Source organism: Carassius carassius, chromosome 19 (genome assembly GCF_963082965.1).
Source record: "Carassius carassius chromosome 19, fCarCar2.1, whole genome shotgun sequence".
Taxonomy (NCBI): domain Eukaryota; kingdom Metazoa; phylum Chordata; class Actinopteri; order Cypriniformes; family Cyprinidae; genus Carassius; species Carassius carassius.
In genome coordinates, this window is record NC_081773.1 from 32418660 (window position 1) to 32436621 (window position 17962).

A 17962-nucleotide genomic window follows, 5' to 3' on the forward strand; every position below is an offset into this window, starting at 1 on the left:
CTCTTACAAAATATGTGGATGGGGGAATAGCTTTAAAAAAGCCCTCAAGGACTGACTCCCTATCATGGAGTGGCCATCTCCTGTGATTCTTGGTATCGCAGGTCTCACAGAACCACTGATCTGGTAGACACTCTCTGCATCTAAGAACAAAATCAATGAACCAATTTAGTTATTGAATAAACTCTTTGAAAGAGCCCAGATTCCACAATAAACATGCAGTTTATCCAAAACATGAAGACATCTATTAGTGATCCACTCTCAAAACCTACAAAGTATGAAAGAACATTAATGACATCTCACCTAACAACCGCAGGCTTGCTGCAATGGCTACAAAATGGTTGGCCAACATCCTGAGTTTGGATGAGGCATTTAAGGTGGAATGGCCTTGCCTCCTTCCATCTTTGTGAGGCTTGCTGCTGCCTGAAAGTCCATGATGATGATGCCCTCTGGATTTCAGGGGAGTCAGACATCATAGCAGAGAGACTCTGCATGTTTTTTTCTGCAAAGACAAATATTAATTTAATTGACAAAGGACCATTTCTATGCAGACCCATGATTTCATAATAATGAGTAAATATCTAATGGGGTGGTGCTAGCGCAGTGGATAAGACGCATGTCTTTGGTGTGAGAGACCCGGGTTCGAATACACTGTGAGACACCAATGTGTCCCTGAGCAAGACACTCAACCCCTAGTTGCTCCAGAGGTGTGTGACCTCTGACATATGTGGCAATTGTAAGTCGCTTTGGATAAAAGCGTCTGCTAAGTGAATAAATGTAATGTATAATGTATCTTGCCAGCGCTATTAGTAACATAAATTTCAGAACTTTTCCAAATCAACTTTCCCAGTTTCTAGGGCCTAATTCAGCATACTTTGAAACATGGACCAGGGTAAATTGTATCAATGTGAAAATTGATACTGAATTCCATTGGGACAAAATTGAAACTACTACAAAGAGTGGTTCAATAATAGGCCACGCCCAAAAACCGCCACAGGCCAATCGTAGCTTAGCAGCCCGTAACTAGGCACGGGAGGTCTTTGCTTTGACTCAAGCTTTGAGATTTTAAATTTTTTTGCCAGGATTTTACATGAATGACAATCTAGTCTCCAATGATACAGGTGTTCCATGATTTCTGCAAACCCTGCTTTCGGATCTGCCCAAGAAAATTACCTAATAATAATTCAAATGTATTTGACCACCATATTTTACCAAATTCCACTTGAGGATCAAGACTGGCTGCAGGAAGCTCTTCAGTGAGCTGGTAGTTCCCGATCTGGTTGTGTGTAACTACAACAGCACACAGAGGAATAAAACCAAGTTAGACCACTAATGCATACTTTTTTGGTTGAATCTATATCTCTATACATTTTAAATACGGGGGAAAATACATTTAAAAAAATAAATAACAACAGAACTTGAAAATAATAAATGAAAATAATAGTACAATTAACCTGTGGATACAATAAATTACAGTTATCAAATCAAATACTGCATAAACATATCTCACATGGTTCAACCTCATTATAATGAGCTAATTATCTGGATACAAGTACATGTTACTTAGGTCTACCAGCAACAAAACTTGAATTCTTGACAATGATGTGTAACCGACTACTATTTCTATTAATACCGGTAGCTGAGGTTTTGGGCCGTCCTCCACGCCTCCCCCTTGGCTTGCCAAGCCCTAAACACATCCTTTTTGGGATTGGCGGAGGGGCAACTTGCCTCTGCTCCTCGGATTCTTTCTGGGGGTTGAAGTGAAAATCATGATTAGGAAGTTAATTTATTTTTAACAAAGATGCAATGGATATGAAAAAAAAACTATTATCATACACTTTATACCTCATATTTTCAGGGGGAAAAAATGTCAAGAAAGAATCCTTGATCAATGCATTCAGTTTAGCTGGACCAAGGAGTTCAAATGTAAAAACCAACTCTACACCCCTTTCATGAAAATGTTTGACAATTGAGAGCAGCTAAATGCAATCACAGACTGAATGAGTCTGAGGTACCTAGGTTTATGTAATAGCCTTATATAATACTGTTTTCTGATAAGCAACATAAGTGATTATTATAGCCTAAATATTTCTTCATTCATAAAGCTACAATGGATTGTTGTTTTTTGTACGTGGCAATACATAGAATAGCTCCAGATGTAGGCACTCTATGTACTTCATTGCATCCGAAAATTCAACACCTAAAAAACACCTACCTTGGCTTCAGTCAGAACATGCTCTAAGCTCATTTCAAGAGCCATTCGTCTCCCCTCCATGTAATTGCCATCTTGGCAGTCAGTGACACGTGTAGTGGTCATCACAGAAATCACAGAGAGGGGCAGACAAAAAAAAGAACAGACACTGAGATGGACAGAGGGCCAGACAGAGATAAGAGACACAGACAGAAATGAGAGACAGACTGAAAAACTGCACAAATCCATATAGGTTGGCGCTTAAAAGGGCCTTTGGTTGTGGTGATCTACTGGTGATCTACTATAGGTTGGTAGAATCTAAAAAACAAAAAAGGGGGAAGGGAGTTAATGGGACAGAGACAATGAATTTACTTAACAATGGATAAAATATAAAAAAAAAATTGTGACTGGTGCAGCTAAATATAACTTTTTTTAATGAGCACTGAAGAGCTCAAAAACTAAAATGGACGCAGTTCTGTTCACTCGGCGTCTGGAGGACGACTATCAATCCGCCGAAAGTCTGGATAATTAAGTTTACGTTGCAGGATTGCAACCGTAAAAAAACTGAACGCACTAACGTTATTTTCTTTAGCGGAAGCAATAAAGAAATATATAGATATCATGGAATTATATAGGCTACTTGTTCATGTGCTAATAATTTTAGCCTACCTAAGTCAACGACTCCAGAGAGGAAGTAATTGGCGAGAGCTCCGTCATCCGGATATTGTAAAAAAAAAAAAAAAAAAAAAAAAAAAAAATTATTTTATTATTTCAACAGGGCATCAGAAGAAACTCCCTTTCACATTTAGTACCAATAGTTTAAATAAAAAGAAGAAAACATATGTTAAATTCATTTAGCAGAGATAGGCCTGCAGATCTTTGGGCTTTTCAATTATTTTTTAAACTTTAGGCTGTAAATATATTGTAAAGGCTGCTTAAAAATGCGATAGGATTCTGTGACATGAATGTCCGCATTGCATTGTGGCTAATGAGCTTGAACTCCGTGTTCTGGCTTACTGTAATATTTCAACGGAATATTATATATAAAAAAATGAATGAATACAATGATAACATCTAAATAAATGTTGATAGATGTAGCGTTATAGTTTTAAAAATATCAATCGAAATAATAACCGAAAAAGACCGAAATAATAATACATAATTAATATACAAAAAAATAGCCTAATGAAAAATCAATAATACATAGGCAATAATTATAATGCCGATATTACATCATTATATATTATAAGGCACCTTTCAGGCATAAAAAAACATGCATAACAAAAGTATTTAATTGCTCTGGAGATGGTGCCCTCCAACAACTCGATATCCCATTAAGCCCAGTGGTCCGTTGGATTGCGCAATTTGCGCAGCACCTGACGAAGTTTGACTTTGACAGTAGGAGGTATATAAAAGACTGGCAAACTGTCTTCATGTTTAAAATAATAAAAGAATTATGGTTAGGGCACCAAAATGGCTAGCAGCAGCACTGCACATGTATAAACTGTGACAAGATCTCGTGAATAAATGTTGATTAAACAGGTTCTCTGCTGCAGCCCGACTGGCAGAAAGAATCGTGCCGTTGCACGAAAGATGCATCCAATTGAAATGCATTAGTTTAAAAAACGTGCTGTCATTACGAAAATAACGAAATAAACGTGCCCCTGCCACGAATAAATAGATTAAATTACGTAACCAAATCACGAACTGCCGTGAGACACTACTGTGAGTATATAATTATTTAAATCTTTTAAAATGGCCAAAGTTAAGTAACAGACATATTTGGAGAATACAAGATAATAATTCAGCTCCACTTTAGTTTCTGTTCTTTAAACTGTTTACATCTGTGATGATCTATGAATATATGAATATGTTCATCTCCTCCAGTGTCTCTGTGTGTAAATGATAAAGAGAGAGTTGTAGATCATTCACTGTTATTAATCTATGATCAGTTGTTCATCAGATCAGAGTATGTGAGCGGAGTGGAGCGTCAACAATTTCTCCTCCGCGCTCCGATCATTTAATTATCACTCCGCTCCGCTCCACTCCACACTCACTGATATCAGAAACACCGCTCCACCTTCACTCCACGTCTAAAGTATTTCAGCTAAATATGTTTAACATGTGATTTCTTGCTAAATATCCAGTTATATTACGGGCTGTTGGCATGAATTGTACTCGTGACGGAGCGGTGCTGGAGCGCTCTTGGAGCGAGTGAAAACCACGACGCTCCGACTTTTAAAAGATCGCTCCTCGCTCCAGTCAAAATCACACGCTCCACTCCGCGCTCCGCTCACATACTCTGATTCATATCTCTGACTGTAATATGAATATACTGTGTGTTTCTGAGCTGGATCTGCTGATGTGATGTGACAGCAGTAATGTCTCATACTCATATCTGACTGTCTGTGTGTTTTATTGTAGGACTCTCAGTATTTAGACGTCAGTTCAGTTTCCTCAGGATCAGCTGATGGTGAATAAGAGCCGCTACAGGAATCAGTGATGTGAAGTTAAATGAATGCATGGAAGTGTAATGTGTGGAGCAGTAATGATGAACAGAAGAAACAAGCTTCAAGGAAACTAAACTAATTCATCAAAATAAGTTTTTATCCAAAGGACATTAAGAAAATAGTTGATTTGTTTATACAGCACTGAAAACCAAGAAAATCAATGTGATATTTTCAGTGATGGGGTTATATCCTGAGCTGTCCAGATTTAATATAGATCATCATAACTGTGTTTCCTGAAATTCAGAAATAGACAACTTATCACCTGTACATTTTCCACTTGATATCATCATGAGAAATGTGTGTCCTGCTGTATCTTGATTTAAATACACTTCAAAACTCTTATTTTGAAATGAGCTTCAGTGATATTGAGGATCACACAGAAATATTTTACTTTTTTAAATTATCATTTTTTTTTATTGGCAATGTATGAAAACATAGAAATACATAGAAAATATAAAAGTATCTATTAAAATAAAATGAGAATCAAAACACAATTTAAAGTAGAAATTAAATACAGAATATAAACTTAAAATTCACCAAAATAAATGAAAACGCCAGCACAGGTTTATCATCTGAAGAGATTTGGAGTTCTTATTTTGATATATTTCTGGATCACTGTTTCAAAAGAAATGAATAATAGAGGTTGACTGATTGATCAGTTTTGATGATTAATCAGCATTGATAGTCGATCACTAGAACTATCAGCTATCATCTAAAGTCCATGCTGATAATCAAGAGCGCAGGTTTTGATTTTGGCATTGGTTGGGTCTTAATGTATTGTGTTTCCTTCAGGAGCATCAGTGAATGTTTGAATCTTCTGTAATAGTTGTGTTTGAGTCTCTCAGTTGTCTTCAGTGTGAAAAGATGGATCTCAAAATCATACAGTCACTGCTGGAAAGAGTTCAGATACACAGAAGATGCTGGAAAACTGAAGAAACTGCAGGAGCTGGAGGATTTTTATTGTTTTTAAACTTAAACATCTTTTATGTAAAATATCTTACTCAGGTCTGTACTAAATAAAAATGATCATGAATTTTGTCTCTTATTTTGTTAGAATTATTCACACTTTCTCAGATTCTGTAACATTCGAATGTCGCTGTAAATATCAGCATCTATGCATATATGCAGCATATATTTGCTGTGTTTGATTCTTTAAATCTTCCTCTTAAATGTGTCTAATAAGGCTGTAAAAAAACTATTCTAATGCAAAAATGCTGATGAATTTGAAATGATTTGTTTCTAATTGTTTAAGCAACGTAATTAATTATATATGGTTAATAAACATTATTTTAAACATGCACTTTTTTCAAAGATAGTAGTGTGATTTTATTGCTTTGCAGAAACGTGCATTAGTAATATTTCACTCGATGTGCTCTCTTGTGTCCTCAGGAGAGAAGACAAAAGCTGGTTTTCCCTCCAACTGAAATTATGTCTTTTAAATTCCAATATAATTTGAAAATGTATCATATTTAAGAACAGAATTCTAATTTAGTTTTTCAGCTCTAGTGTCTAATACACTGAGTTCCAGTTAATTTCAAAGAGAGTTTCAATGTGGTTCATTGGAGCACTAGAGTGATCTTCTTTTTATTAAATTATTATAATCACAACTATTCATTTTACAGTCCTGCTACTAGCATTTTATTCAGACTAAAACCCCTTTAATTCGGGTGAGAAGGTTTTTTTCTCTCTCTCTCTCTCGAGAAGCTTTTGCACATATAATAATACCGCTGCAGAAGCATTTCGCAGGATAAAGGTTATCGATTAATTGATCGTTAATTTAAAAGACGATCGATCATGGAAATTATCGAAAATTTACATCACTAAATGCACATAAGTTGGATTGTATGGAGCTAATTTTGACAAAACTATTTGAATTTGAATTGTGTAAATATGAATTCTAAACAAGTGTAATTTAACAAAAAAAATGAACATTATATGGGATTTAAAACAGTTTTGAATTGGATTCTGGATTTTATTTTTTTTTCTTTAATATTTACCATTTGAAATTTAACACAATGGATTTTTTTAAGGTAAAGTTTTATAGACATGTATTTTCAAACAGATTTTTTGTTCTGAATTCTTAGACTGCAAATATCAGGTTTTAAAAATTTTGAAAGTTTTCAAAATGAAGAAGAAATTCGGAACATCAAATAAAATTTTCTAAAATTCAAAGTGCAGAAATTCAGATCGTACAGAAAGAAGGTCAGAGGTCATTCACAGGGAGATCATCTCTGAAAAGAACGAAGCGTTTTGTCCAATCACAGAGCTGCAGCAGATTTCTGGCGCGAGCATCCGGCTCAGGAGGTCATTCTTCTGCTGATCGTGAATCCAGAAGTAAGTGATTTTTAAGCATTTATGGTTTATATTTAGATATTATGTTAGCATTCCCAGCATGTGACACATTAGTCTAAGCGGTCTCTGGTGTTTGTTTTAAAGTATATTTGGTGTAAAAGTAGCATCACCGTGTCCATACGGGACTGCAACAGCTTGAAGTGACAAAGCGAGCTGGAGGAGTAAAGAGCTCGGACTCTGTCAGAAATAGAACAGGAATCCGTTTGCTGTTGGAGATTTCACATTCAGTGTAGACACTATCACTGATTATAATCCACAGGTTCTTCTGTCTTCAGTCTGGACGAGGTGTGAGCGTCATAACTCCAGGGACGGATGAACACACGGCTCTACTGGACACGTACTCGGAGAACTAGACCAGAGGGAACCCGCCGAAATACTGCTGCTCCCGGAACCAGATTTCAGACAGACACCTCAGATTTCTGAGACAAGAGGAGCTTGAATGAACTTTACCAAAGAAAAGAAGATATGAGGCAGAACGCACGCTTGCTGTTCTCTGGTGAATTCTCTCTTCATGAACAACAATGTAGAGCTGTGCACACAATGTAAGTAAGAGATTAATTTGACCGTGTGAACAGCTTCAGTGATTATAATCAGAGTTTCTGAGAGAGCTTGAACTCTTGCTAGACTGAAGTCAATGATAATGTTCTTGACTTTGATGATTGATTCTTTGCTCTTTCTGTTCAGTACACATACATACATACATTTAGTATAGTTTTTGATTTTTGCTTTTAAAACCATTTTTTAAGGGTATGTTAAGCTTAACTGTCAAAAAGTTGAAGCAAACAGCACACAAAACGTATAACTCTTAAATTTTTTATTATTCTGTTGTGTGTGAATAAATGTGAATATTTGTAATAAATTACAACAATGAGCGACCAAGTGTCAGCTTTGCAGAAGAAGTAGCTCATGAGTATGAACTATTTTAGTCGTGTCATTTCTGCTCCTTTTCCCGAGCGAACTGCTGTCTTTATTTGTACAGGTACAAAGAACAATAAAACTCCTCCAGCTCCTGCAGTTTCTTCAGTTTTCCAGCATCTTCTGTGTATCTGAACTCTTTCCAGCAGTGACTGTATGATTTTGAGATCCATCTTTTCACACGGAAGACAACTGAGAGACTCACACACAACTATTACAGAAGATTCAAACATTCACTGATGCTCCTGAAGGAAACACAATACATTAAGACCCAACCAATGCCAAAATCAAAACCTGCGCTCTTGATTATCAGCATGGATTTTAGATGATAGCTGATAGTTCTAGTGATCGACTATCAATGCTGATTAATCATCAAAACTGATCAATCAGTCAACCTCTATTATTCATTTCTTTTGAAACAGTGATCCAGAAATATATCAAAATAAGAACTCCAAATCTCTTCAGATGATAAACCTGTGCTGGCGTTTTCATTTATTTTGGTGAATTTTAAGTCTATATTCTGTATTTAATTTCTAATTTAAATTGTGTTTTGATTCTCATTTTATTTTAATAGATACTTTTACATTTTCTATGTATTTCTATGTTTTCATACATTGCCAATAAAAAAAAATGATAATTTAAAAAAGTAAAATATTTCTGTGTGATCCTCAATATCACTGAAGCTCATTTCAAAATAAGAGTTTTGAAGTGTATTTAAATCAAGATACAGCAGGGCACACATTTCTCATGATGATATCAAGTGGAAAATGTACAAGTGATGAGTTGTCTATTTCTGAATTTCAGGATACACAGTTATGATGATCTATATTAAATCTGGACAGCTCAGGATATAACCCCATCACTGAAAATATCACATTGATTTTCTTGGTTTTCAGTGCTGTATAAACAAATCAACTATTTTCTTAATGTCCTTTGGATAAAAACTTATTTTGATGAATTAGTTTAGTTTCCTTGAAGCTTGTTTCTTCTGTTCATCAACACTGCTCCACACATTACACTTCCATGCATTCATTTAACTTCACATCACTGATTCCTGTAGCGGCTCTTATTCACCATCATCTGATCCTGAGGAAACTGAACTGACGTCTAAATACTGAGAGTCTACAATAAAACACACAGACAGTCAGATATGAGTATGAGACATTACTGCTGTCACATCACATCAGCAGATCCAGCTCAGAAACACACAGTATATTCATATTACAGTCAGAGATATGAATCAGAGTATGTGAGCGGAGCGCGGAGTGGAGCGTGTGATTTTGACTGGAGCGAGGAGCGGATCTTTTAAAAGTCGGAGCGTCGTGGTTTTCACTCGCTCCAAGAGCGCTCCAGCACCGCTCCGTCACGAGTACAATTCATTTATTTGTTTAATATGCGTTATGAACAGAAGTTGAAGTGTGTAATTTCACACATACTGAAATACTTTAGACGTGGAGTGAAGGTGGAGCGGTGTTTCTGATATCAGTGAGTGTGGAGTGGAGCGGAGCGGAGTGATAATTAAATGATCGGAGCGCGGAGGAGAAATTGTTGACGCTCCACTCCGCTCACATACTCTGATCTGATGAACAACTGATCATAGATTAATAACAGTGAATGATCAACAACTCTCTCTTTATCATTTACACACAGAGACACTGGAGGAGAGGAACATATTCATATATTCATAGATCATCACAGAATTAAACAGTTTAAAGAACAGAAACTAAAGAGAAGCTGAATTATTATCTTATATTCTACAAATATGTCTGTTACTTAACTTTGGCCATTTTAAAAGATTTAAATAATAATATACTCACAGTAGTCTAATGTCTCCAGTTTGTAACGTGGATCATCTTTCAGATCAGAGAGTAACTTCACTTCTGATATTCGTAGTTTATTCAGAGACAGATCCAGTTCTCTCAGGTGTGAGGGGTTTGATCTCAGAGCTGAAGCCAGAGCAGAACAACCTTCATCTGTGACGTCACAATAACTCAACCTGTAGAGAACAATGACACAGTGTTAATTGTAGTTGAAGTGTGTGTAGTTTGTTATTGACTCTGGTCTCAGAGCAGGAGAGGAGATATAATGACAAGCATTGCCACAAACTGCTGCTGATAGAATGAGATTTCTGCATGTTGATGCTCAATGCTGCTGTTTGAAACTGTCATGTGCTTCAGGACTGAACAGACACACAGAGCTGAATGTGAGATATTGTTTCATAGTGATATAAGCACAGATCTGTCTGGAGAAACAGTCACTTGCTCCTCTAATTACGATTTACAGTTTACCTAAAAATGAAGATTAAAAATCATCAAAATCCCACAGACTTACATTGAGGAAATGTTCAGATGATCCAAGACTATTCAAACTCCAACTGTCAAAATTCAAATGTAAACAAACTGAAGGTCTTTAGACTCCATTTAGCTGCCATTCTATGTTCTATTTCTAGACCATTCAAACTCATTTAACCTTCCATTCTGTCTAATATTTCTAATCTATCAATCATCTATATGGGGCAGTCGTGGTCTAATGGTCAGAGAGTCTGACTTGTGACCCACAGAGAGGGATGTACTGGTCATCAGGAGTAAAGTGATCAACAACACAAGTGTCTTGATCCATTCAGATGTGACACAGAATTGTGTTTTACAGTCGTGTGATATGAGAACATTAAAGCTTCTGTAGTGATGCTGGCTGAAAACACACACCACAATCTAAACTTCATGACGAGGTCAATTGGAAAATGACAAAACATAGACTTGTAAATTCATCACCATAGTAATTTAACTTGCAGTTATTAACACTGTACAATAGAGATGTATTTATTATAAATGTTACTGTTATTAGTCTACTTTAATACTAAATATAACCAGTAAATAAGTTCTTAAAGGACAGTTCACCCAAAAATGTAAATTGTCATTTTCTCAACATCGTGTCATTTCAAACCTGTATCAATTTCTTTCTTCTGTGGAACATTAAAGATCATCATTTCAGAAATTCAAGAAATGGTTTGGTAATGGTTTCTACAAAATATCTGTTGTGTTCTACAGAAGAAACTAATTCACACAGGTTTGGATTGTCATGAGGGTGAGGAAATGATGACAGAATTTATTTCTCAATAGATTTCCTGCATTCTAGCTCAAAATCAATGCTTTACTGTCAAGTGCATTTCTGTGTGACACAAATACATTATTAAGTTGGTTATATTTGTCATGAATTCAGTAATATCTATTATTATTTACTCCATTTAAAGGCCCTGTCACCCAGTAAAACATTCATGGAGGAACTCGTGGGTCAGATGGACTGGATTTGTCCAGAGCTGAATTTTAACCCCAGTCCAGCCCTGACCACAGGTCACAGGTTTGAGTGATCTTACCACAATATCTCCAGTTTACAGTGAGGATCCTCCAGTACAGCACAGAGACGCTTCACTCCTGAATCTCTTATTTTATTCCAAGACAGATCCAGTTCTCTCAGGTGTGAGGGGTTTGATCTCAGAGCTGAAGTCAGAGCAGAACAACCTTCATCTGTGACGTCACAATCTCTCAACCTGTAGAGAACAATGACACACTCTTCACTCTCTCAGATCAGATCAGTTTAGCTGTGAATCCATTAGTAAAGAGAAAGAACAAATCAATGTGTGATGAATCACTGGACTGAGATTTAAAATGTCAAAGAACAACAACAAAAAAACACATGATCATAAATCATAAAAGCCTCATTCAAAAAGAAAGTAAAAATTATTTATTACTCTGTCAGGATTTTTAACCAAATACAGTTATGTGATCAGCTAGAGACAAAAAAGAAGGAAGATCTGACCACGTCCCCAGCACTCATTATTAAAAATATGTATTTTACCACATTAAAAGATATATCTTATATTGTAAAAATATATACTGTCCTGTAAAAAATAAAAAGCAGAATTTAATAATCATGACAACAATATAATAATATATTATAATAAAGTACTATAATATATTATAGTGAAGAATATAGAATTGTTATTATTATTAAAGTACCTGCCAAAAGTTTGGAAACATTAAAATTATTAATGTTTTTGAAATAACTATCTTCTGCTCATCAAGACCGAATTTATTTAATCAAAATAAAGTTAAAATAAATAAATATTGTGAAATATTATTACAAATACAAAAAAACGTTTTCCAATTTAATATATTATAAAATGTAATGTTATTCCTGTGATTCTGCAAAACAGAATGTTCTTCATCATTATTCCAGTTTTCAGTGTCACATGATATTTTAGAAAACATTACAATTTATTTTAATCTCAAGAAACATTTCTGTTTATTATCAATGTTGAAAACAATTTTGCTGCTTCATATTTTGTGTGGAAATTATGATGCACTTAATTTTTGATAAATTAAAAGTTTAATGAACAGCATTTATTTGCATTTATCAATATATTAATTAAATTGGTTAATGCATTTATTAAACATAAATCATTTTAAATGCCTTCACTCACTTTTTGTCACTTTCATGAATTATGAATAAAATTATTAATTTCTCTCTTTTTTTAAATCTTATACAAATGTTGGAGTGGTATCATAGTTTCCACAAAAATATTAAGCAGCAAAACTGTTTCTAACATTGATAATAATCAGAAATGTTTCTTGAGCAGTAAATCTGAATGATTTCTGAAGGATTATGTGACACTGAAACTTCTTTGTAAACAACAACAGATTTATAAATGTTTCTAATGATGAATGTTGTGTTCCCAAATGTAAATTAAAGCGTCTCAAACCAAGCGCAGCACTAACAGTGAATCAGAACCAGAAACAGTACAGTAACAGCAGACATGGAGCGCCTCACACTACAGTCTATTATATAATTACAGCACAACCGTTGTGAATTTATGACAGCATTACCAATCTCAGATTCTCACCGTCATTCATTAAAAGTCACCGGGTCGAGAAACACGTTTCAGTGGGGATCCTAACTAGAGATCGACTGATATGGGTTTTTCTATAGCCGATGCGGATGTTTAGAGGTCAGGGTCAAAGTCAATCATTTACATAAAAGTTTTAGAGCATTTATCAAGTAGAATTTTTCAAGTTTGTTGGAACATAAATGTAAACTTAAATATACATTTAAATAAATACAATTTTATAAATAAAAATCAATTAAACTGAAAAATATAAAAAATTAAATATATAAAAAATAAATAACAGTAGTGCTGCAAACACACTAGCAACCAGCAACATTTGTGTTTGGTATAAATGACACAGAACATCTAAAGTGCATTCTAATTACAAACGTACATCGCAGTCTGTTCATTATTAAAATAAAGTACAGTCAACCAAACACATAAAAGGTTACACTGGTCAGTTTAAACAGACCGTAGTATACCGGTCCACTCTGCTGTTATGCCAAGGAGGTTTCTGCTCATGTGAAGAGGATGATCTTTCCGTCTAGTTTACATTAAAAAATTTTTTTTAAAAATATTATAGTTTAACATTCAGATACATTGCGAATATGGAAACATTTGGATATGTGCAGAACGAGACGTGAGCAATAACCTCCAAATACATCTAGTCAAACCCGCGCTCGCTCGTCCTCGTATGGATCGGATCATTTTCCGAATCAGCATAAAAAAAAAAAAAAAAGAAAAGAAAAAAAAGGCCAAGACAAATAAACATACGTTTTGTCTTTTTTTTTTAATTAACATTAAATTATTAAATTAAAATATATGAAATCAACTTAAAGTGCAACTGGCATAATATCTTCTTTTTAACATAATAGCCTGACTTCTCATCTTCCAGTGTGCTGTGATGAAGTGAGCAGTTATCATCACAGAGCTCTCCGTCCCCCTGGACGTCCACCCGTCTGTCGTGAGCGCAACAGAGGATGCTCGGGATAGTTCATCCACAACTGTTTTCTTCTCCTGTTCATAAAGATCTGGCACAATCTTTTCACTCTAACCTCTTTTCTTCATCATTATATCTGACAGGGAAGCCAAAATGCGCGGGGCGTTCAAGCTCCTCCGTTCCTCCGCTTGAAATGACCACTGAGTGTGGACTGAACATGCGCAACTTTTTTTTTTTTTTCATAAATCAATCCGCGGGTCACGTGTGTGCCGAACCGAAGATATTGATCAAAGAGTTTGGTTTCCTTTATTCTTCCAGATGTCAGATACTGTTGTATTTCCTTCACTAGTGAATGATCACCCAGTTCATTCAGACAGTGGAACAGATTGATGGATTTCTCTGGAGAGTCAATGGTCCTGATCTTCTTCTTGATGAACTCAACTGTTTTCTCATTGCTGTCAGAGCTGCTGCTTTCAGGTCTCTCTCAGCTCTCTCAGGTCTTCCTCATAGAAGATCAGGTTTCCTTTCACAAGCTGCTGAAAAGCCACTTTCCCCAGTTTGAGGATCATGTCTTCATCTGTCACCTTCTTCTCATAGTCCTTCTCATGTTTGATGTTGGTCTGAAGGATCAGGAAGTGTGTGTACATCTGAGTGAGAGTCTTGGGAATCTCTCCACTCTCTGCTTGACTCAACATCTTCTCCAGAACAGCGGCTGAGATCCAGCAGAAGACTGGGATGTGGCACATGATGTAGAGGCTCCTTGATGACTTCAGGTGTGAGATGATCCTGTCGGCCAGACTCTGATCACTGATTCTCTTCCTGAAGTATTCCTCCTTCTGTGGCTCATTGAAGCCTCGTACCTCTGTCACTCGATGGACACACTCAGAGGGGACGAGATCAGCTGCTGCTGGTCTGGAGGTGATCCAGATGAGAGCAGAGGGAAGCAGATTCCCCACAATGAGGTTCATCAGCAGCTCGTCCACTGAGGCTGATTCAGATATATTACACAGTTTCTTTTTACTCTTAAAGTCCAGAGACAGACGACACTCATCCAGACCATCAAAGATGAACAACACTTTATATTCATCACTTGATATTTCCATTTCTTTAGTTTCAGGGAAAAAGACATGAAGAAGATCTGAAAGACTGAGTGTTTTGTCCTTCATCAGATTGATTTCTCTGAAAGGAAGTGGAAATATGAGCTGGACGTCCTGATTCTCTTTCCCTTCAGCCCAGTCCAGGATCAACTTCTGCACAGAGACTTTTTTTCCAATGCCAGCGACTCCCTTTGTCAGCACAGTTCTGATGGCTTTGTCTTGTCCAGGTAAAGGTCTAAAGATGTCAGTGCATTTGATGGCTGTGTCCTCTGTTGCTGCTCTCCTGGATTGTGTCTCAATCTGTCTCACCTCATGCTCATTACTGATCTCTCCACTCTCACTCTCTGTGATGTAGAGCTCTGTGTAGATCTCATTCAGGAGTGTTGGGTTTCTCTGCGTCGCTGTTCCCTCATACAGATGCTCAAACTTCTTCAGCAGATTTGATCTAAACCTGTTGAGGACTTCATGCCTGGAAAATTAAAATACTGCATTATTAAATAAGCTAATGAGCACAGTGTGTGAGCACAGGGTTTCATAATCAAATGATCTTTTACAGAAATATCAGACCTGAGATCAGTCTTTGTATCCTCACTCTTATAATATCTTATATATGTTTTAGCAATTTACAAGAATAAATGTCCATATATAGTACAAATACTATAGACAATGTTTTGAAAATATAAAATGGCATGCTATAAGTAATATTTATGTAAAACTGTACCTGAGATCAGTGTTTGTATCTTCACTCTTATAATCTAATGACTGATTCACAGACCGATCACTCCTCACAGACACACAGCTGGACTCTGCTTCTGATCTCTTCTGATTAACTCCTAAAAGAGGTGCTTCCAGAAGTCATAGATCCTCTTCTGACTATTATTAAGTCCTCATTGTCATTAGGATATGTCCCCAAAACCTTCAAACTGGCTGTTATTAAGCCTCTCATCAAAAAAACAGTTAATTATAGACCAATCTCGAATCTCCCTTTTCTGTCCAAGATACTAGAAAAGGTGGTATCCTCACAATTATATTCCTTCTTAGAGAAAAATGATATATGTGAGGATTTCCAGTCAGGATTTAGACCGTATCATAGTACTGAGAATGCTCTCCTTAGAGTTACAAATGATCTGCTCTTATCATCTGATCGTGGGTGTATCTCTCTATTAGTTTTATTGGATCTTAGTGCTGCGTTTGACACAATTGACCACAACATTATTTTGCAAGTGCATTAGCATGGTTTAAATGGTTTTTAGCATGGTTCGTACTTATATGACCGCCATCAGTTCGTAGCAGTGAATGAAGCTGTATCCTATCGATCACAAGTGCAGTATGGAGTACCTCAAGGCTCAGTACTAGGGCCGCTACTCTTCACGCTTTATATGTTACCCTTGGGAGATATCATCAGGAAACATGGTGTTAGCTTTCACTGTTATGCTGATGATACTCAGCTCTATATTTCTTCGCAGCCCGGTGAAACTAATGACTATAAACTAAAAAAACTAATGATAATAAACTAAAAAACTAATGGATTGCATAGTCGATATAAAAAACTGGATGACGAGTAATTTCTTACTGCTAAATTATGAAAAAACAGAGGTGTTAATTATAGGACCTAAAAACTCCGCTTGTAATAACCTAGAACACTGTCTAAGACTTGATGGTTGCTCTGTCAATTCTTCGTCATCAGTTAGGAACCTAGGTGTGCTATTTGATCGCAATCTTTCCTTAGAAAGCCACGTTTCTAGCATTTGTAAAACTGCATTTTCATAATCAAATGATCGTTTACAGAAATATCAGACCTGAGATCAGTCTTTGCATCCTCACTCTTATAATATCTTATATATGTTTTAGCAATTTACAAGAATAAATGTCCATATATAGTACAAATACTATAGACAATGTTTTGAAAATATAAAATGGCATGCTATAAGTAATATTTATGTAAAACTGTACCTGAGATCAGTGTTTGTATCTTCACTCTTATAATCTAATGACTGATTCACAGACCGATCACTCCTCACAGACACACAGCTGGACTCTGCTTCTGATCTCTTCTGATTAACTGAACTATAACAGAGAGAGATTTAAGTCAATTCTTTGATTCACCAGATTTAACAAAGAACAAACTCATATATTATTTAGACAAAGCACTTAAGGATCATTTCATTTACAGTATTTTATTACAAAAGAAGATAGATAGAACTGAGTGCTTTCACAAATGTGTCTCTCTGTGTAACAGTCAAACCAAAACATAGACACCTTCAACATTTCTTACATGATCACAGTTGGAAATAAAATATAACAAGAACTCGGAATTAAACTGTCAGAACAAATTCATCTTGATAATGCCAGATACAGAATCTGTGAAATGTTAATTATTTTACCAAAATAAGAGGGCTCATACAAAATGCATGTTATTTTTAATTTAGTACTGACCTGATGATCAGAAAGATGTTTACACATAGTCCACAAGAGAAAATAATTGAATTTATAAAAATGACCCCGTTTAAAAGTTTAGATCCCCTCGACTCAATCAATACTGTGTTGTTAGCTGAATGATCCATAGCTGTGTGTTTGTGTTCAGTGATAGTTGTTCATGAGTCTCTTGTTTGTCCTGAACAGTTAAACTGTCTGCTGTTCTTCAGAAAAATCCTTCAGCTCCCAACAATTCTTTGGTTTTCCAGCATTTTTGTGTATTTGAACCCTTTCCAGCAGTGACTATATGATTTTGAGATCCATCTTTTCACACCGAGGACAACTGAAGGACTCAAACACAACTATTACAGAAGGTTCAAACACTCACTGATGCTCCAGAAGATAAAACTATGCATTAAGAGCTGGGGGTAAAACCTTTTTAAATTTGAAGTTCAGGGTAAAGCTAACTTAACTTTCTAACTTCTAACTTAACCTTCTGTAATAGTTGAGTCCCTCAGTTGTCTTCAGTGTGAAAAGGCTTTCCTCCACTCATCATCATAGACAGCTCTGTAACAACAGTGAGGTCATTCAGGTTCCTGGACACCACTATCTCTCAGCACCTAAAGTGAGACACTCACATCGACTCCATCGTGATAAAGACCC

The 17962-nt window shown here is 35.9% G+C and overlaps 1 protein-coding gene across 1 annotated transcript in view; it reads right to left on the reverse strand.

The window, feature by feature from the left end:
- LOC132095595 (NACHT, LRR and PYD domains-containing protein 12-like) overlaps nt 1–17962 on the reverse strand; it is a 594505-nt gene that overhangs the window by 107331 nt on the left and 469212 nt on the right. Inside the window, exon 24 of the mRNA XM_059500733.1 lies at nt 11339–11512. Coding sequence (XP_059356716.1) covers nt 11339–11512 — 174 coding nt within the window. The remainder of the gene's footprint in view (nt 1–11338; nt 11513–17962) is intronic.